Consider the following 21,093-nt stretch of genomic DNA (forward strand, 5'->3'; position numbering starts at 1 on the left):
TGATTTCGTTCTCTGCAATTAGCGCTGCTATTTGGGAGGTGAACTGACAAATACTGTAACTAAACAACATATGTGATACATTCATTTACTGACATCCTGCCAACAATTTCTCGCGGGCCTGGAGACTGTGGATCGACCGCAGCGTCACGGCCCTCCTCGATCCGGCGGTTGCACCGGCGCCTGCCATTGCCAAGCCCGAGCTTGCTCAACTGCGCATGTGCATTCTTCAGGTCGGCCTCCTCTGCGTCCAAGAAAAGCCTGACGAGAGACCCGCCATGCATGTCCGCAGTTGTCGGTCGAGATGCTAGTAGGCAGCTCCTGCTCGGTCGGAGCTTGCCGAGCCCATGGTGCCGATGGTCGTCAGAAATGGAGCCTTGGCTACGCTCCTGGACGCCGATCTCTCCAGGTCGGTCGACGGTGTACGAGACAATCGATTTTAGATGAGACGACGCACTCGCACACCCTCGCCCATTGGCCATTGCTGCTTAGCTCATTATGACAGTTGTTCATACTTCATACTGTTGTTTTACACTGATTGTGATGGTTAGCAGTAACATTTTGCTTGTTTGGCCTAAAAAAAAGGCATGGTAGTAGTACTCCGGGCTAGCACTTTGGGAGGATGAAAGATTGAGCTCTGTGGAGTGTCAACTACAAATCATCTACTAGGAATCAGCTGACCGAGCAGGAGGCATCAACAGAGGTAAAGCTAATGCAGCCTCGATGGACCGGCTCGACCTGAAGCCCACACATAGGAGAGAGCATATACCAGAATGGAGCGGCCCAGTACGCGATATGCTGGGATTGCTGGCCAGTCCCACCAATTAGCACCACCTCGCTTGCTCAGAAGAGTGAAAGCTAACTTAAAAACTCAGCTCTGGAGCCATTCAACACGACCTTACTTGAACAGGATCTGGGATCGTAGCGTTGCATCCTTGACTAATAAGGAGGCAAGCACTTAAACCTGGTTGATGAGTCAAGACCTATGGGCCAGAGCGTGATTAACGGTCAAGATTTAGCTGATGCTGGGTCTGGTCCTGTAGAGGATCGTTTCTGGTCAGGCCTGCCTGGCTGAGGGTGGCCCATAGGTTGTCTGACAGGCTCTTTTTTTTTGTGCTGCATTTGAAGGCAGTCTGTGCAAAGACTTCCAACAGCTGTTTTCTTGCTCAACATTGCTCTCGAATTAAAAGGGGGCAGATATCTTATTCTCCTTGTCGTTGTTGCCATCAATAGAAACAAGCTTTTCTTTTTGTTTTCGCTGTGCTGAATTTGAACGAAATTTGAGCAAAATGTTCCCACCGACAGCTGTCTTTTTGCTCAACAATGTTTCTCAATTTAAAAGAAAGGGCATATTTCTTGCTCGTTTCTGCCATTAATAGAGCAAGCAAGTTTCTCTTTTTCTTATTGCTGCTGCATTTGAAGTAAATTTGAGCAAAATATTCCAGTTGGCAGCTGTTATTTTGCTCAACAATGTTCTCAATTTTAAAGAGGCACATCTCTTGCTCGTTTTTACCATTCATAGAGCAAGACTTTTGCTACATTTTGCTTGCTGTAGGTTGCTTCTTCATCTCTGACTGTACGTCAATCTGCGATGTGCAGTATTGTTGAGTCATGGTGATTCTTGCTACTTGATTTGCAGAAAATTCACAGTCGTTTTGATCTTTTTTTTTGTTCCAAGTAAACTGAGTTATATTAAAAAAAACTATACGTTTCAAAAAAAAGTAAAGCCGAGTCCCTGAACCTTGTGAGCGATGTTCATACTACAGCCGTATTCTTCATCTCTATGCAGAGTATGCCTGCAGTCTGCAGTGCAAGCCTCAAAATTTGCCAACTGCAATGCAGAAGTCTCAAAATTTTGCAAAATTGGTTGCAATTTGCTAAAGGGCACGACACGAGTAACTTGCTGAAGAACACAAACAATCAATTCATGTCCATTTGTCACATCCGTGCATTATTACCTCACGGCAACAAATATTCCAAGGCCCTGGCAGCAACGACTAGCTCAAGACCTCAAGTATTTTCTGTAGAGTGACCTGGCAATGGCCAAAGCATCACCCGTGGCCTCCACGGCGTACACCTCCTTCCCAGACTGCCACTCGTTGGAGTATGAGATCCAATCCTTCCTCCATTCCTCCAGCTGGAAGCTCTGGTTCTCTTGCAGGCTCCTTGTTAAGTAGGCGAAGTATTTTGACGCCCTTGGAAGGTAATAGCTCTTCAGCAGCCCGCTCCAGAACTTATTGGCTGGTGATTTAGTGTTTACGGAGAAGAACATTAGTAACGCAAAGCTGAAGGATACAGCTAGTAGCTAAACAACTAACAAACTATTCCATTGTACTAGGCATTACCGTAGTCATGCAGTTTACTCTGCTCGGTCTCTGTGTTGTCATACCACATCGTCACCTGTGTTCTGGCGTTCCACTCGTACTGGTAGAAAAGTTCAATTCAGTCCTCAATAACGAAAAAAGGGGGATTGTTCTAGGATCCAGATATTCGATGAAGAATGCATGTGCAACATACCTGCTGGCGTTCCTTTTCAGTTATAGCAAGGCTTTTGGCACTTTCCAGCCAGGGGCCCAGCAGAAAGTTATCATCAGCAGCTAGTAGTGTATCAATATCCACGATGATCTCAAGAAATTTCCTCGTGTGAGCATTCAGGCCATTTGAATCTTTCTTTTGGTACGAACTCAGAGCATCAAGGTACACTTCATTTGCTAGTTTGGATAGGCACTGCCTAGTTAGGTCGACAAGGTCATACCTGAGGTAAGAGTTTATCACCCAGCAGTAATAATCGGTTAAAGCAATAAGACATGCCTAAGCAGCATAATTAGTTTACTCATTAAACCAGAAAACAAAGAAAAAAATATACCCTGATTTGGTTAAACCAATTGACAACTGTAACTGCAGGGATAGAGTTGGCAATAGCTGAAAATAAGAAAAGACTAATCTCAAGACTTACAAGAAAGTTGCATATTGTACCTATATGTGAGACTTTTTGAAAATACGCTTCCTGCATCAAGAAATAGTTCAAGGGCTTTGATAGCCTCCTTCGTAGAATACCATAGATGCGGATGCGGTAGGCTTCCAGACACCTCACTTAAGAAAAACCTCCTATGGTTTCTCATAATTGACATACCCCTTCGTTTAGAAAGCTGAGAACTAACTGAGCTGGGACTTATGTCTGGAAATTCAACTATATAGTCTTTATTATGGTCCTGCAACCAAAATATGAAAGGATATATTATTCTAGGGACAGGCTCTGGATAGTTGCAACAGAGGAGCTCGTTTGAAATCACACCGCAATTCCATCAGTGCAATTGTATATTGTATGATACAAATATCTCCAAGCTTTCTCTATTTCAGCATTTGCTTGACCATATCTCCTATAGGAGTATGTTTTTAACCAATCCTGGAAGGTTATGAACAAATGTTAGATGGTAATCAACCTATCAAAGCAAAACCTGCGGTCAAGATGTTAGACGATTATAAAATAATAGCCATAGCAAGTCTGCTGCGGAAGGAAAGAGACAAATACTATCTGTAGCAGTCTGTACTTCATTCACCTCATGTAAACAAGGTCGCACAAAGCATATATGTACCAAGAAACTACACAAATTACAAAGTATGGTATTTTTGGCAATCCTTCTTTGACGCACAGTTCAACATTTAACTCAAGACAGAAAACTTCAATTAATCCTGATCTCACTGAAATCACATGAAGGGAAAGAACTTTCAGCAGCAGTTATCTTTTGGCTAGATTGGTTATCATAAGTATTTAAAATTTATGTAGTGGTGCATAAATAGAATGTACACTATAATTATGTGTATATATAAAGTGCAAACTATGTCTACAATGGCACCTCATACTCCATAGAGTCTATACAGCTGTAATAGTTCCAAGATGAAGAAATAAGAATAGCAGTAAATCATAATTCGTAAAGGCTAAGTTTACATCTGTACTATTTACCTCAACCTCAACCTTCTTATCATGAAATGCCATTTCAGACATAAGTTCATAAACAACTGGATTGTGCTCTATTCCCTCCATGCACATGCCAACGCCAATCTAAAGAGAGTCAAACATTGCACAAGGAGTCGGATTAGATACAGCGCTGAAAATACATCAGTTCTGAAACACATGCCAATCAAGAAGAATAACAAGCACAGCAGCGGTGGAGCATGATGGTAGATGTACAGGAGGCCAAGCTATGTAAACCATGCTCTGTGTTTACCTAGAATGAGGTGATTTCTTAAGAAATTTAAAGAATGAAGAAGGGTCATGCCCCCCTTTGGCCTAGTTTTAGCTCCACCACTGGAGCACAGAACTCCAGCAAGAGAGAGAGAGAGAGAGAGGAGGGAGGGAGGGATTGATTCACTTCAACATTGAAACAGCAGATGACAAGGATTTTCAACTCACTCATGAAAATGAAATGTTTGCTCCATAGGACAAAATTTGCACTTACCATTGTTGAATTGTAACTTATACGAGCATCAATGGGGCCAGATGAAATTGAATCAAGTATGCCATACATTTCAATGTTCCCACCAAAGTTGTGTAACATGCACCTAGATTGAGCAAATCAATCAGTAAATATGGTTGAAAATCAGGAATTATATTCATAATTTAAATTGACAATGAGAATACAAAAATAATGGTCTGGAATGGAGGGGTTGTTAAAAGATGACATACCAGATGTATGGTACGCCGTAGAACTGAGAGGACATTTTCCAAATGGGCTTGACATCAGCAAATAAATCGAGAACTATCATCTTACCAATTGGAACAGAGTGAAGTAGTGCCTGAAAGTTAAAAGGGGCAGGTTAACCTATTTGTAAATAGGTGTTAAAAGGAAAAAGAACATATGCATTAACCTTCATTGTATGAGTTATCACATTTGTTTGACTGTTCAAAGTGAAACTCATTGAAGACAAGACTTGAGCTTACTTTCATTTGTGGCTCCTTCCAGAATGCAGAATCTGAGTAGAATAACCAACCCTGCATTAATAAGCACAGTAAAGTTCAAAGATTTCGAATTATGTGTTTATCTAATGATGTCTGATAAAGAAAAATGCAAGATTTTTCTCTATTCAAAGACAATGTGCAAGACTTAATACATAACTTCTTTTAAAAAAACATTGAATGAGCCACTATAAATAATAGTAGCTCATATATTGTACTTCCTATGGACAATGTTTGATCGTATTGTGTATTTCTTTATATTGTACTCTGCACTCCATCTTGTTAACTGGACAAGTTACTACCGTCTAGAGGATATATGGTTGCTATCACAACAGAAAATGATAAAATGAAGAATGTTTTACATTTCAAAGGTAAAAGAAGAGTGAGCACACCTGCATTAACCACACTGCATTCTTGTTACCTCGGGACATTGCTTCATAGATAGCAGAACCAAGTGATGAAATATATGCTGGTTCATCTGTTGGTGGGGTATTCTCATTGAATGTGTCACTGAAAGTAACAACCATAACTGTAAAATGTGCAATGTGTACATGATGTAGAAAGTAGACACAGCAAGTGAGCACAAGAATATACACAGGATGCCCAAAAGCATGCTAAGCCACTAGCCAATGACATGAGCAGAATGACATAATGCATAACCAATAAATCAAGAATTTTGAACTATCCACTATCAATACCTTAAACAGGACGATATGTATCTGTAAGCAAGAATTTTTTTGAAACGAATATCTGTAAGCAAGAATATGGCACAGAATTGATAGATTGATTATGGAGGGTGAAAGATTACACATATATAGGCAAGGATGACCTAGGGTATGGCTTATAGAAACAGAACCAATCAATTGTGATCCTTGCCTATAATGACTCAACATCAATCATCCTAATCACTAGGGGGTGGAAATGGATGTTTAAAAACCCGAATTATCTGAATCCGTGTCCGTTAAAACGTATAATATGGATATATGTATTCGTATTCGTTTCTAATATGGATACTAAATGGATGTCTCCGAATCCATTTCCATTTTCATATATAATTGTGTCCCTATATTCTTAGCTTGTTCATCAAAGCATTCATTCCATCTACAGTTCGTCATGGCTCATGAGATAAAACATAGAAATATCTGGACCCATCAGGAGATACTGGGCATTCTCCTGAGACGTCTTCCAAAGCTAAAGCATTGCTTCATTGTTTACAACTTAGGAACAATCCTGCAGGTGGATTGTTGAGATTTTCCCTTCGTATTTTCAACATTTAAGGTGTATCTGTGAGTATTAAGGTGTTAGTGTATGTGTTTTGTAAGGTTTTTTCTACCCAGTTTTTTCTTCTTAATATAATGATACGCAGTTCTCCTGCGTGTTCGAGAAAAAAAAACATTTAAGGTGTATCCCTTTCTACAAAACTAAAAAGGGCGTACCTAGTGCAGAGAGCTCCCGCTCTGTGCGGGGTCTGGGGAAGGGTGTTAGTGGCAAGCCTTACCCTCACCTGTGCAATGCGAGGAGACCGCGACTCGAACCCGGGACCTTCCTGTTAGAGTTATTAGTCCCTATTTATTGTTGCCAATTCCCTAGGCTAGACTGGCCCCTTGGGGCGCCGCCTCCAGGCTGGACAGGCCCTTTGGGCTCTCCTGTACTCTCTATATATATGTAACACCTCTGCTGTAATCTCTCATTAAGCTAATCAATCTCAACCTTTGGCTTCTATCATGGTATCAGACGCTCTCTCCTGAGCCGTACCGCCCACCCTGCGTTTCCGCTCTCCTAGGCGCGCGCGCGTTTCCCAGGCGCACGCGCCCTCTCGGCCGCTGCGCGCGACTCTCGGTCGCTGCGCGCGCCGCTCTTCTCGGCGCCCGCGTCCGCCCGTTCGCTCGCCGCGCCCGTCTCCTCTATCCGCCCGGCTCCCGCGCGCGCGCCCCTCGGTTGGCCGTCGCCCGCGCGCACCCATGGCGCCACCTCCGCCTCCGGTGTCCTGGGTGCCTCCGCCGCAGCCAAGCTCCGCGACGAAGCACTCGCCGCCGCCCAGAAGCTGGAAGATGAGGCTACTTCTCTGCGCTCCACCAACACCGAGCGTAGCCTGGCCCTTCAGGCGGAGGCTGACCTCCTCAAGAACGCCACCGCGGCCCAGGAGCGTGTTCGCCTCGCCGCCGCCGCTCTCGCCAAAGAGCGCGCGCAGGCAGACGCCCTGGAGCAGCAGGCCGCGGCCCTCCGGGAGCGCATTCGCGGCGAATCCCATCGCGACGAGGACCCGCAGGACGATGACGACGCCCGCTCCTTCTCCTCTGAAGCAGCCGCCATCACCCATCTACACAGCCAGGCTGCCACCGTCCAGAATATCAAGAACCTGATCCCGATCGTCCTCGATCTTCAGGCTTCCAACTACTCCAAGTGGCGCGGCTACGTCCTCCTCCTCCTCGACCGCTTTGCCCTGAAGGATCACGTCCTCTGCGACGACTCCCGCCTCTACGATCCGGCGTGGTCCCGTATGGACTGCGTCGTTGTCTCCTGGATCTTCAACACCATCTCCCCCGACCTTCTGGACGTCGTCCACGAGCGGGAAGGCATCACCGCTCGGGGAGCATGGCTCGGGCTGGAGCAGCAGTTCCTAAACAATCGCGAGTCCCGCGCCATGCTCCTCGACGCCGAATTCCGCATTCTCTGCCAGGGTGCCCTCTCCGTCGACGACTTCTGCCGCAAGATGAAGACCATGGCCGATGCACTTGCTGATCTTGGCGAGCTCGTCCAGGACCGCACCCTCGTGCTGAACGTCCTGCGCGGCCTCAATGAACATTTCCAGTTCATGTCTCAACTCGTCACCCGCCAGCGACCATTCCCTTCCTTCGCCGACGTTCGTGCCGACCTGCGCCTGGCCGAGCTCAACATGGCACCGCCTTCGGCGCCTCCTTCAGCTCTCGTCGCCTCTACGCCCCCCAGGACGCCCACCCCTGCTGCTGCGTCCCCGCGACCTCCACCAGCTGCGAGGGGGGGGGGTGCTCCGGCTGGTGGCAACAGCGGTCGTGGCTGGCGTCGCCGCGGTGGTCGCGGCCAAGGCAACTCGACTGGCGGCCCACAGCCCACCGGCGGTCCTCCTGGTGGCCCACAGTGGCCCTCCTTCCTCAACCCGTGGACTGGGTCCATTCATATGTGGCCTGGGTCCTCCTCCGGCGGCTCTCGTGGCCCACCACCGCGCCCTGGCCAGCCACCACAGCAGGCCATGATGGCTGGCCCTGCTGCCCCCGGCGCATATTATCCTCCGGCGCCGGCTGCCTTCTACCAGCCGCCCGCCCCGGCGCCCCCGTCTGCGTGGTCTCCATGGGATCCTCAGGCGCTCGCCAACGCGTTCAGCACCGTCTCCCTCACTCCGCCGCCGAGCGCCTCGGACTGGGTCGTCGATTCGGGAGCTTCTTCCCACATCGCTTCTAACTCCGGTATGGTCACTTTGTCACCATCCTCCTCCTTCACCTCCTCCATTGTTGTCGGCAATGGAGCCACTTTACCGGTCATGGGTACTGGCTACTCCACTCTCCCTGGCCCCTTTCACCTTAATAATGTTCTTGTTGCCCCTGATATTATCAAAAATCTTCTCTCTGTTAGACAGTTTACCACTGATAATCTTGTTTCTATTGAATTTGACCCTCTTGGTATTTCTGTGAAGGATCTCCGTTCCAAGAACGTCCTCCTTCGATGTAACAGCTCGGGGCCTCTGTACACCCTGCAGCTTCCATCATCATCCTCCGGCTCCTGCGCTCTCGTAGCCACTCCATCTCCGACCACTTGGCATCGCCGCCTCGGACACCCCGGCAAAGCTGCCCTTCAGCGTCTTGCTCAAACCTCTTCTATCGTGTGCAGCAAACCTGATGATGATTCTATCTGCCATGCGTGTCAGCTTGGGCGCCATGTTCGCTTGCCCTTCACTAGTTCCCTGTCCAGAGCAATAAATTTTTTTGACTTAATTCATTGTGATCTGTGGACATCACCTGTCATCAGTGTATCTGGCTTTAAATATTATTTAGTCATTATTGATGATTGCTCACACTTTGTTTGGACATTTCCTCTTCGCCTGAAATCTGACACTTTCCCTGTTCTCTCCAATTTCTTTGCTTTCGTGCTCACTTAGTTCGGGTGCGTTATCAAGGCTGTGCAATGTGATAATGGCCGCGAGTTTGATAACTCTGCGTCTCGTGCTTTCTTCCTTGCTAAAGGTGTCTCTCTCCGCATGTCCTGCCCCTACACCTCACAGCAGAATGGCAAAGCCGAACGCATGATTCGCACCATCAACAACACCACCCGCACCTTGTTGTTCCAAGCTTCCATGCCCCCCTCATATTGGGCCGATGCTCTCGCCACAGCCACCCACCTCATCAATCGCCTCCCCACCAAAACCTTGCACATAAGCACCCCATTCTTCGCTCTCCACGGCACCCTTCCCTCCTATCATGATCTTCGGACCTTTGGATGCTCCTGCTATCCAAATCTCACCGCCACGGCCCCTCACAAGCTGGCCCCTCGGTCCACTTTGTGCGCCTTCCTCGGCTACTCTCCGGATCACAAGGGTTATCGGTGCCTTGACCTTACCACCAATCGGGTCATCATCTCTCGTCACGTTGTCTTCGACCCACTGAACTTGATTTTCTAACTAATGATGATTCCCTGTCAGTCCCTCCTCTATCTGCAGGTATTCCCAGGGCTGCTGGGCCTCCGCCAGGCTTCTCCCTGCCCAGGCCGCCTGCAGCACCCGTTGTACAGGCGCCTGCGGCACCCACTGTACCGGCACCTACGGCGCCCGCTGTACAGGCACCTGCGGCGCCCTCTGTACCTGCAGCGCCCGCTGTCCAGGTGCCTGCAGCGCCCCCTGTGCAGGCTGTTTCGGCGCCCACAGTGCCTCCTGTACCCCCTGTGCAGGATGTTTCAGCACCCTCAGCACCCCCTGTACAGGTGCCGGTCCACAGGCCGCCCATCATCCACGTCTACCACCGACGTCCTCCTGCACCAAGCCCGACGACCGAGCCTTCTGTTGAGGCTCCCGCTCTTCGACGCTCCAGCATCGTCCCATCTCCACCGCACTATGTCAAGCACGGCCCCCAGCTTCCAACTGGGGCTGTTCCCATCCCACCTGTCGCCAATTCCCATGGTATGGCTACCCGTGGGAAGATCGGGTTCCGGCAGCCTCGCTTCGGTCTGCACGCCGAGGTCCTCTCCCCGCTCCCGCGCACGTGTCGCGACGCTCTTGCCAATCCTCACTGGCGCCAGGCCATGGAAGAGGAATTTGCTGCTCTCTCCGACAACCACACTTGGGACCTCGTTCCTCATCCTCCCAAGGCAAATGTTGTCACCGGTAAATGGATTTTCAAGCACAAATTTCATGCTGATGGCTCTCTGGACAGATACAAGGCTCGCTGGGTTCTTCGCGGGTTTACTCAACAGCCCGGTGTTGATTATGATGAAACATTCAGCCCTGTTGTCAAACCTGCTACAGTTCGCACAGTCATCACTCTGGCTCATTCTAGGGATTGGCCGATCCATCAACTTGATGTGAAGAATGCCTTTCTTCATGGCACTCTGTCCGAAACAGTATACTGCTCACAGCCCGCTGGCTTTGTTGATCCTACTCTCCCTGAACATGTTTGCAAACTCAACAAGTCACTCTATGGTTTGAAGCAGGCACCGCGCGCATGGTACAGCTGGTTTGCCTCCTTTCTGCTGACTCTGGGATTCACCGAAGCCAAGTCTGACACCTCTCTGTTTATCTACCGGCGCGGTACTGAGACAGTCTATCTGCTCCTCTATGTGGATGATATCGTGCTCACTGCATCTTCTCAGCAAATCTTACACCGGGTCATCGCTGCACTCAAACAAGAATTCGCCATGAAAGATCTTGGTCCTCTGCACCATTTCCTTGGCATAGCTGTTCAGCGCAACCGGGACACTCTATTTCTCTCACAACGTCAGTACACCCTGGACATTCTTGCTCGCCACGGCATGAGTGACTGCAAGCCATGCTCTACCCCCGTTGACACTTGTGCTAAGGTCTCTGCTGCTGCCGGCCCTGCTGTTGCTGATCCTACAGCATACCGCAGCCTTGCTGGTGCCCTTCAGTACCTGACTTTCACCCGGCCTGACATCGCCTACGCTGTTCAACAAGTCTGCCTATACATGCATGATCCCAGGGAAGCTCATCTTGTGGCTGCCAAGCGGATCCTTCGCTACCTTCAGGGCACTCTTGACTTTGGCCTTGTCATTCCCCGTTCTGCTCCGACTCAGCTCGTGGTCTACACCGACGCTGACTGGGCCGGCTACCCCGACACCCGCCGCTCCACCTCCGGCTACGCTGTCTTCCTCGGTGGCAGCCTCATCTCCTGGTCCTCCAAGCGCCAACCCACGGTTTCGCGCTCAAGTGCCGAGGCCGAATACCGCGCTGTTGCTAACGGCGTGGCTGAAGCCTCCTGGCTGCGGCAACTTCTCCAGGAGCTGCATCACCCGCTGGCCTCTGCCTCCCTCGTCTACTGCGACAACGTCAGCGCCGTCTACCTCTCCACCAACCCCGTTCAACATCAGCGCACCAAGCACGTGGAGATCGACCTCCACTTCGTTCGGGAACGGGTCGCCCTTGGGGCTGTCCGTGTGCTTCATGTTCCCACCACGTCGCAGTTCGCCGATGTCTTCACCAAGGGTCTTCCCTCCTCGGTCTTCATGGATTTTCGCTTCAGCCTGAACGTTCGTTCCAATAACGTTTCGACTGCGGGGGGGGGGGGGGGGGGGGGGGGGGTGTTAGAGTTATTAGTCCCTATTTATTGTTGCCAATTCCCTAGGCTAGACTGGCCCCTTGGGGCGCCGCCTCCAGGCTGGCCAGGCCCTTTGGGCTCTCTTGTACTCTCTATATATATGTAACACCTCTGCTGTAATCTCTCATTAAGCTAATCAATCTCAGCCTTTGGCTTCTATCACTTCCGGTCACAGGCGGTAAGACTCTACCGCTTGCACCAGGCCCGCCCTTCTTTCTACAAAACTAAACTGGTATGAAATATCTTTTAATGTTGAACTGTTCTTAAAGTTTCCAGCAACCAAGGGTCAAAATATTCTTGAACATATTCTTTGTTAACAATCAATGGATCATCTCCATAACTGACAAGGAAAGATAAACCATTCCCACTAAGCATATGAAAGCCAAGCGTTGTGGCCCAACATGCAAATGATACACAGAGCAATCACAGAATGCATTTAGGCGACATTTCAAAGAAGCAGATTAGTAGGCCTTACCAGTTATAGATGTTGGTTACATCGCCGTACTCTGCAAACATCCAGAAAAGTTAAAAAAAGAAAGAATATGAAACCTTACATAAAGATCACAAAAACATACATCAAACATGCATTCTTATTAATTGATTTATTTGATCCAGAAACTTCAGAACAAATTCAAGTTTCCTATGATCATATCTTGCACCAAAAAAATGGCAAGTATATACCTTTTATCTGTTGCCTGATAAAAGCCTGCCCCACATCTATAAACAATGAATCAGAAGGATCAAGAAGATAAGTGCAGCACCACTTAGGATTAGCATCAACTGTATTCCTGAAGTACAAAATATCACGTAGAAAATCAAAACAACGTAAGATATTTTCAGTAAAAAGTTTTATAACTGAAAACATGAAATTCTGATCAACTGATACTTTCATGTTGAAATCAGGCACACAAGCACTCGCAGTACACAGACTTGATATGTTTAAGACTTGGCAAAATTTGCTACAGGACACAAAAACTGATGTCGAGCAGCCTGCAGACATATAAAAAATTGATAAATAGTTAAATACTGTCAGTCACTCTGGCAATGTGATAATTTGCTGGAAGACACCTTCTCCTCTAGGGTTGGAAATGATTATTTTAATGGACGCGGTGTCTTCTAGCAAATTCTCACATTGACAGTGACTGCCAGCATGTAGCACTTTTTTTTTGTGTCCGCAGGCAGCTCGACATCAGTTTACGTCCTGTAGCAAATTTTGTCTTAAGATTTCTGCAGTCTAGTGCGAAGAAGTTGAGTCAAAACCGCACTTTTTTCCTTGAAAAATGAGGATATAAAAGCATATCGTGTAAAGATATCAGGTCATGTATGCATATATTGCCCCTTACAAATAAGTTGTTGGCTTGCAATCGTGCCAGCAGCCCTATATAGTGTTAACCCAACTATAAAATGTTTGTAACTATTACATGTTAAGAAGAGTGAGTCTGAAACCTTCTTGTCCATTACACTCTTCCAGATGTCCTATATTCCTAGTACTTTACGGAAGTTACTTTTCAAGAGGCATTATGAATATGATATGATCACCAGTACGTCTGGACTTGGTCACCATAACTACTACCTAAGCCAGCACAAATTTTCAGAAGATATTGGTACAAACGATATAAGAAAGTATGTTACCAATCACCAAGCCGGGTAATATTGGCTGATGGAAATAATTTTGCGAAAACAGCTGGAACATTTCCTGAGAACGATGGAAGAACTGTAAAGTAGTAGTACGTCATTAGTATAACTTGAAACAGTATTTAACCCACTGTAGTAATAGAATATTGCTAGTAAAAAGTCCATTGATCTTTCAACTTCGCATAAAAAACACATTGCCAAAAAAGGATGGAAAGGTGGTATAAATGCAATGGCATATGTTAAAGGTTGAAGAATAGTAATTTTGGACAATAAAACAAAAAACATACCAGGGACCATCCCAAGCTCAATCATCCGGGATAGTATTTTCTTCTGCAATGCCAATTGTTGATCCAACCAGTTTTGTGACAGTGGTCCACCCCAGCTAAAGAAATTGAAGAATTATAAATTCATTAACTTTTTATGTCAGATATGTACAAATGATCATCTCCAAAAAGTCTTAATATCATACAAAGTTAACTAGTTAAGTATAGAACAACTGCAATGTTGTGGTCAATGCTATAATTAAGTTAGAATGAATCTTTGGTCACATGAAATGGGAACAATAATATGCAGAGAGAAACAAGCAGGAAGAGAAACTTTTAATAATCTGTATTCAATGCAGCAAAATGCAGAGTTCCACTGAACCAAAATTCCAAACAGTGAACACCTCCTAAAGATACATCTTTGACACTTGTAAACAAGAATATGGCTCCTTATTTTTAAGCATCAGGGAATTCATCATGCTATCTGAACTAATCACCTATATCAGAGAATGTAGCCTCGTCTATTTTATAGTTTTTTTTTGAACACGCTGGAGAACTGTTAACTTACCCATGCAAGTTCCCCATTCTAGCCCAAGCCAGGAAAGCTGGTCCACCGAAAAAATCAGCTAAATCTCTGTCGGTAACATTAAAACTCTGAAATAAAATGCAATAATTAACAAGGCCCCCATGGCAACAGGAGGTTGAAAAGAAACTCAAAACACAGCATAAGTTAAAATGACGTAGGGACAAGAAAAAGCAGTAACAAAAAAGAACAGGAATATGCAACTCAGATATATTCCCATTGCCAATGGGGATAGATGCACATGTAACCTAAGCAGAAACTCCCCTCTAGGAGAGGGAAAATACACACTATACTACACATCTAAACATGTATCAGCGATGTAACTTTCTAATAACTGCAAGTCTGCAATCCATGTAAGTTTTTTGAATTGTTTGAGTGTTGAGATAATAGTTGATGTATAAACTATGTTGTTTTTCTCGAACATGTGTAATTATGTAGTTGCAAGGTTATTATCCGTAGTCTCAAAAGTTTGGCACATAAAGAACTAATAAATTGGGTTAAATACTTGTCAGCTTGGGTGATATTCTACTATTTCATCGTATTGATTCTAGTTTTTTAGAATAAAACGCAAATTTATTGTACTAATATGATCAATTACTGCTGATAAGGGAAAACACTCTAGGTCAACTTGCTGAGATAAACCTAGTGGCCACGAATGGGCAAGGCTGTGCAGCCTGAATAGTAGTAGTTGTTACACTGGCCAAGATTCTGCTCAGCCTAAACATATGGCCCACCATCAATAAAATTATTCTCAATAACTTGAAGTACTATAGGGCTCTAAACTGTAAAAACTAATGGAAATATGTTTTTAAACAATATAAGGTGCAACTTTGATAGAACATTTCAGAGTTGTAGATGTGTCTGTCACACTACCTTAAAAACCTTCTGCCAGATAGATTCCTGTCCAGTAAATGCTAAAGGCAAGTTAATTCCTTGAAGTGCCATCCAGTCAATTTCTTTCTCCCATCTTTTCCAGTCCCACCACACAAAGGAGTCTATAGAATGCTACATGAATTTTGTCAGAGAAAAAATGTTGGAATCCACGTAAATAGTGGGAAGCCTCAGAGTCATTTCTTTCAAAATTAGAAGTTATAAATAAATCCAGTTGGACAAATGTTAGAAGTATGGAAAGGGCAGGTCAACAGAGCCAAAAATCATAGGATGAAATCTTTAGGATTAGGGTGTAGGAGAATAAATGCTGAAACATTAGTTCTTGACTTGCAATAGAAGTACTAGTAGTAGATTGGTACTGCATCAATAGAAAATATGGCAAGAATCATATTTTCAAGACCACATCATGCCCTTATATCTGCCACACACCTAGACAGTAAAGTATTGACTATTACAAGGGACAAGGAGGTTGACGCTGAAGAAATCAAGAGATTAATAAATTTGGAATCAAACAAAGATAATGAAAACAAATATTTAAGACAAGAAAGGACTCACAGCTAGAAGTGACGACATTCTGATAGTAATTCCATGGAACAGGGCGCTCAATCTTGACTCCCTTGCCCTGCACCCGTGGCAGAGATCCAGGAGAAGGAATCGATGCCAGCTGGGCACCCCCAGTCTTGTCCCAGGAGATATGTGCGCCACACCAGTATTTCAAATACCAATGTAGGCCAGATGCAAGCTCAACACCTGTGGTTCCCTGTATCCTGTATAGCATAAACATGAAGAGGTGATTGCATTCACCTTCACGATGGAGCCAAAACAAACGTACAATTCTGGCAGTCCTTGCATTACATGCATTCTGAATGCTCAACTAAGGAAGCAAAGCACAAGACTCTTTTTTGGATTTTTAAGCAAACCAATGCGCCAACTTAATGAGGAGCGATCATACAAAGAGGAAAATCAAGAACAGGAATGAGCGACTTCATCACCATGTTTGGTTATTTATTTATGGAAATCAAAACCTCATCAATGCACCCACCATACAGTGGTGAGGCAAGCCACAAAGCACAGCCTCAACCCACAGATGGATCATTTCAAGACTGCGCGGCCAAAGTTCACGGCATCATGGCTAATAGGAGGGAAAAAAGAGGAACGTACAGAATCTCCGCTCCACCTTTGGCCGAGCCGTCAACGACGTTGCTTATACTGAAGCAGCTTGATTGACCGCAGACGGCGCCCTGGAGCGAGCACAGCAAGCAAAACGGACACACACAGGGAAGTCAACCAATGCTGCCCCGAAACAAGCGGGGGGAGTAATAACACGAAGTAGCCGCACTAGGATGCTCAAACCTTGGAGTCGATCCGGAAGCTGAAGCTGCCCGCGTGGGAAGGGAGCAGCCGGCGGAGGAGCCCCGCGGCCGCCGCTTCCTTCTCCGCCGGAGACGCCTTTCGGCTGCCCGCCGCCCCGCGGAGCGCCACCCACGCGGACGGGCCGCCCGCCGCCGCCGCCGCTCGAGGCGGCGAGAGGAGCGTGAGCAGCAGGAGGAAGGGAGCCAGGGGGAGGCGCCGCGGCGGCGAGGGCCTCATGGCGGAATTCTGGCCCGTGTTGGGGACCGCGCTCAGTCCACCCCCGTTGCTACTTGCTTGGCGTTGGTGATGCTCGCGGCGCGCGTAGAAGTAGCCGATCACTCAGCCGCTGACTGGCTCAGTAGGAACGAGGAAGAAGGAATCCGTGACGATCTCGGCACGGAGATTAATTAATGAGTAATATGCATCGTACGTCTTGGGTGCCACTTAGGTCAAACTCTTAAATTGTATTTCTGATACTTTAATGTTGTTTAAATATATCACTTAGGTCCATAACTCATCGGAACAACGTTTTGATGTGGCTTAGATAGCATGGCGCAAGCGCACGTGAACCATGCGTTTTCTTATTAAAGAAATAGACCTTTCCTTCTCTCTCACGGCACGAACCGGAAGCACGGCTCCATGTACCCGAGCTTCCGTGAGGGCGCGGCCCGCACCCCTCCAGGGCGCGCCCGAGCTCGCCCGCCTCGTGCAGGAAGTGCACGTCCTCGGCACTGGCCGTCGACGAACACGCGCGGGAGCGTGGCGCCTACGAAGCCGGGCCCGAGGAGCTCCGGGAGCTCGGCCTTGAAGATGGCGTGCATGGAGACGTCGCGCTCGTCTAGGCGCACACCGTAGCTGCGCAGGATGCTGCGCACGGCGCAACAGTCCATGAACGTCTTGCGCACGCCGCGGAGGCTCGTGATGTACACCACAACCTTCCGCTTGCCTCCCGGTGGCCACAGGGGCGACACAAGGCGACGGGCATGTCCATGTCGGCCTGCATCCACTGTGGCAGTGGCGGCGCCTCCAAGGCGAACTCCTACGACGACTCATCGAGTGGCAGACTCTTTGTACGTGGCGCGCGGCGTCGGCACGTCGTCCTCGAGCCCCGCCATGAGCTCCCACGCGTTGATCACCTCGGGCTCGTTGGGTGGCGTCAGCGTCGGCATGCGGAGCTTCAGGGGCGTGGTCATTGTCGCCCTTCATCATCTCCTCCACCGACAGCGTCGCGTGCCTGCACGAGCCGGAGTGACGGGCGCTGCCGGCGAGGCCGAGGGTGCCGAGCATCGACATGGCCCTCAGTCGCTGACGCTGATGGTCGACGGAGGGCAGCGAGAAGCTCCGTCGCGCGTGGGCGTCGGCACCGACCCACACCATGTCGCGCCGCGCTTCGGTGGATGTCGCGCACCCCATCGCCGGATCACGTCGCGACGACGCGGGCTTGAGGAAGTCAACGTACGGCGCCCGCGCGCGCTCAGCGCGGGGCAGCGACATGCGCGCCTCCCGCTGCTTGCGGTCGTGGCCCTCACCAGCCACGCCCTCACTGGCTACGTTCGAGCTCGGCGCCCCTAGCGGCTGCACGACCGGGCAAGCTGGGCCCTAGCAACACTATATGGTTAGGATCAATCGACTGGTTCAAGGAATCGAGCTAACTCCCATCGTAGAGGCTTACCCCCAAGGATGCTCTGTTTCGGCGGTGAGATGACCGGCGGCTCGGAAACTCTGAAATTGGCCGGGGACAGTGAACGGCTGAGGCTTGACGTGGTTTGGATGGCTAGGCAACTTTCATGGATACTCTCTGGTGCGAGGAATTGGACCGGGAGGCTCGGGGCAGCGCGAATTTGAAAGGCGAAGAGGTGCGGTTTTTCTAAGCTACACCCGGTGGAGACGACGTCGACTACTCCGGCTCGGTTAAGGCCAATAATGGCCGGAGCAGGGCGTCCACTTGCGAGCAGGCGAGCCAAGCATTGTTGGGTCATCGCGACTCGGTTGGACGAAGGGCGCTGCCTCGGGCGGGTGTGAACGCACGCGTGGCGTAGCTCGGCAAAGTCGCGGCGGACAGCAGGGCAGCAGCGCGACAGCGAGCCAGCGACACAGCGGCAGCGCGCAACAAGATAGGCGCAGCAACAGCAGCACGAGCACGCACCATAATGGCGCTCGGACGCTCATCGAGCCGTACGCCATCCGCCGTCTTTGAAAAGTACAGGAGAAAAGTACAGGGCGTGAGTTGTCATCCGCTTGCCGAGCCGTACGCCATCTTCGAAGCCGCCTTCGGCCGCGAGAAGCCCCGTGGTGAGCTCGCTTTCATCTCCTCTTTCATCCCGTGATTTTACCAAGATGAATCATGGCCTGTAGGCCCTTCTCTGTGTTCGCCGGCGAGGTTTCGCCTCTGGCAATGGCCGCCGCCGTACCGGTCAGTTGAAAACCAAGCTCACGCCCCAAATCAGGTTCACGCGTGGCTCACGTGCGCTTGGACACAGTCAGCGCCACGTTGTCCACGCCACGTCGGCCAAAACGTTGTTCCGATGAGTTATGGACCTAAGTGGCATACTTAAACAACATTAGAGTGCAGAAGTATGATTTGAAAATTTATGGACCTAAGTGGCACCCTAAGACAAGTTCAGGAGCCTACGATGCATATTACTCTAAATTAATCTAGATAATTCCCGCGTGGATGATGGAGCGGAGCGGCGGCGATTTGGACCGCCTGCCGAACGCAGTTGATGTTGTTATCGGGCCATCATCAGGACTTAAACCTTCTCTCTTCCATTTGGATGAGGCCGGCCAAGGAGTTAACAAATGATTTTGGAATTTTCTCAGTCTGTTTCGTACTTGGAAGTGTTTTTATGAGTTGGAGGCTTGGAGCAATTGAAATGCTGAAACGATCGTGCTAACTCTGTGCACCAGATACGTCGTAGATCCCGAATTATTTATAAATCACCCAAACACTTTTATACTTTCATTTTCTCATGTATATTTGTATCAGAAACTATGTCTAGTTCTTATTCTTTCTCACATCCTTTCACCTTATATTGGCGTAATGGGCACGCACGTGTATTTATCCGCGCGACGGGGTCGATTTTTCTAGGTGCTAAAAGATTGGGATGCGAGGTTAGGAGTTAGAGATTTGTTTTTTTATATTGCCAAAAATTATGGATTGGGAGATTATTTTGGGAACTCTCGGAGATTCTCTAGTTTTATTTGTTAAGTCCTATTTTAATTTAGGAAAAATTAACTATGTACCCTTCACACATTATCTGATCCCCTTCTCTTGCTCCTCTTGCCCCTCTCAAGCCTCTCTCATTCCCCACACTAGAGACCACCAATTGCTCGTTCCCTTCAGGCTCCAGGTGTCACCGCCCTAACGCCTCTTTGTGCTCATGCGCTCTTGCCCACTGGTCAGCCAGAGCCTACCTTCTGAAGTTGTCATGCCCGTTGGCCTGGGCGCGCATCACGATGCCACTCATCTGTCGGGTTGGGCCTACCCTACGATGGTGGTCGCGGGCCTTGCACCCCTATTCCGCCACCCACCCATCGGCTAGGACCTACCTCATGAAGTCGCTATGCTCGTCGGCTTAAGCGCGCAACACGACGCCACTCGCCCACTGACCTGAGCCTACTCCGCAACACCATTGACTACATCGTGTAGTCAGTGTGTAGCTCTCACGAGGCAAGCGTATGTTGTTCCTCTTCACAATAAAGTAGCTCGACGCCACTGGCAAGCAAGAGAGCTTTGGTGGGTCCTTCCTCATGCCCAGCGACCATGGCTCATCCTTTCTCACCCCAAGAGGCGTGGTGGCTCCACTGTCGGTGTTTGATGACCAGCAACTCATCACGGGGTTATCCGGGACGATGTTCAAAGGGCTTTGGCGTACGCAGAACTCGATAGTAAACGCAAAGAGACGAACGGTTTATACTGGTTCGGGCCCTCGTAATCGAGTAATAGCCTTTACGTCCAGTCGACGTGTAGCCTTTTGCATTGGATTGATGGGTATGATTGTATGTCATGGCCTACTGATCTAGGGAGCCTTGCCCTCCTTTATATATCCTAGGAGGCAAGTCTTCTAGTCGGTTACAATGTAAAAGTCCTATTAGGATTATATGGTAGCAATGTTACTAGAATTACATGTGGGAAATTTCTAGTCGGACTAGATCTTCTCTCTTCCTTGCGGGGTACCCGAGGACTATGTCCCACATCCACCAGGTACAACAACACCATGGCGCTCCACGCTTGAAAGGTCCTAATATGGTTAGAGGGGGGAGTGAATAGCCTATTTAAAACTATAAATTCACTAGAGCAATTGATTAGTACAACAAACGGCGTAATATAATTTTGCTCTTAACTCTACAAGGGTTGCAAGCCACCTATCCCAACAATTCTAGTTGCTATGATCACTAGGCACACAACAAGCTAGGTCACTACTCACTAAGCTAGTGTGCTCTCAAAGACTAACTAAAGAGCTACACTAACCAAATTAACAAGCTCTCAATGACTAAGTACACTAAAGAGCTTAGCAACTAGATTGCAAGAAATATAAAAGAGTGAGTAGGATGATTATACCGCCGAGTAGGGGGATGAACCAATCACAATATGAAGTCAATCCAATCACCGGGAGA

The 21,093-nt window shown here is 48.1% G+C and overlaps 1 protein-coding gene and 1 non-coding gene across 4 annotated transcripts; one reads left to right on the forward strand and one right to left on the reverse strand.

The window, feature by feature from the left end:
- Nucleotides 1-889: 889 nt before the first annotated feature.
- LOC136512468 (small nucleolar RNA U3) lies at nt 890-1,100 on the forward strand. The gene has a single exon (XR_010773096.1). It is a non-coding gene; the product is annotated as a small nucleolar RNA U3 (small nucleolar RNA).
- A 637-nt stretch (nt 1,101-1,737) lies between these two features.
- LOC136543463 (alpha-N-acetylglucosaminidase-like) lies at nt 1,738-16,842 on the reverse strand. 3 transcript variants are annotated; one of them, XM_066535909.1, is made up of 19 exons: nt 16,477-16,842; nt 16,285-16,364; nt 15,679-15,890; nt 15,106-15,227; nt 14,218-14,303; nt 13,674-13,768; nt 13,384-13,465; nt 12,433-12,539; nt 12,227-12,257; nt 5,347-5,464; nt 4,940-4,990; nt 4,685-4,794; nt 4,458-4,560; nt 3,962-4,060; nt 3,293-3,403; nt 2,974-3,209; nt 2,515-2,728; nt 2,343-2,421; nt 1,738-2,238 (listed from the first exon to the last, which is right to left on the reverse strand). In XM_066535909.1, exons 1-19 carry the CDS (start codon nt 16,711-16,713, stop codon nt 2,000-2,002), a joined length of 2,412 nt encoding a protein of 803 aa, XP_066392006.1. In that variant the 5' UTR covers nt 16,714-16,842; the 3' UTR covers nt 1,738-1,999. The 3 variants fall into 3 exon arrangements, with proteins under 3 accessions (XP_066392006.1, XP_066392002.1, XP_066392010.1); XM_066535905.1 differs by having other exon boundaries at nt 1,743-2,238; nt 2,515-2,752; XM_066535913.1 differs by lacking the exons at nt 16,285-16,364; nt 16,477-16,842 and having other exon boundaries at nt 1,745-2,238; nt 2,515-2,752; nt 15,106-15,237; nt 15,679-15,827.
- Nucleotides 16,843-21,093: the final 4,251 nt, after the last annotated feature.

The sequence above is a fragment of the Miscanthus floridulus genome, chromosome 1 (genome assembly GCF_019320115.1).
Source record: "Miscanthus floridulus cultivar M001 chromosome 1, ASM1932011v1, whole genome shotgun sequence".
Classification (NCBI taxonomy): Eukaryota; Viridiplantae; Streptophyta; class Magnoliopsida; order Poales; family Poaceae; genus Miscanthus; species Miscanthus floridulus.

Excerpts from the sequence above, each read along its gene's own strand:
- LOC136543463 (XM_066535905.1), bottom strand. The coding sequence starts at position 16,713 with ATGAGGCCCTCGCCGCCGCGGCGCCTCCCCCTGGCTCCCTTCCTCCTG. Across the intron at positions 15,891-16,284 it reads AAAGGTGGAGCGGAGATTCT|GATACAGGGAACCACAGGTG; the intron begins GTACGTTCCTCT and ends TATGCTATACAG. Across the intron at positions 2,239-2,342 it reads GAGTAAACTGCATGACTACG|CCAATAAGTTCTGGAGCGGG; the intron begins GTAATGCCTAGT and ends CTAAATCACCAG.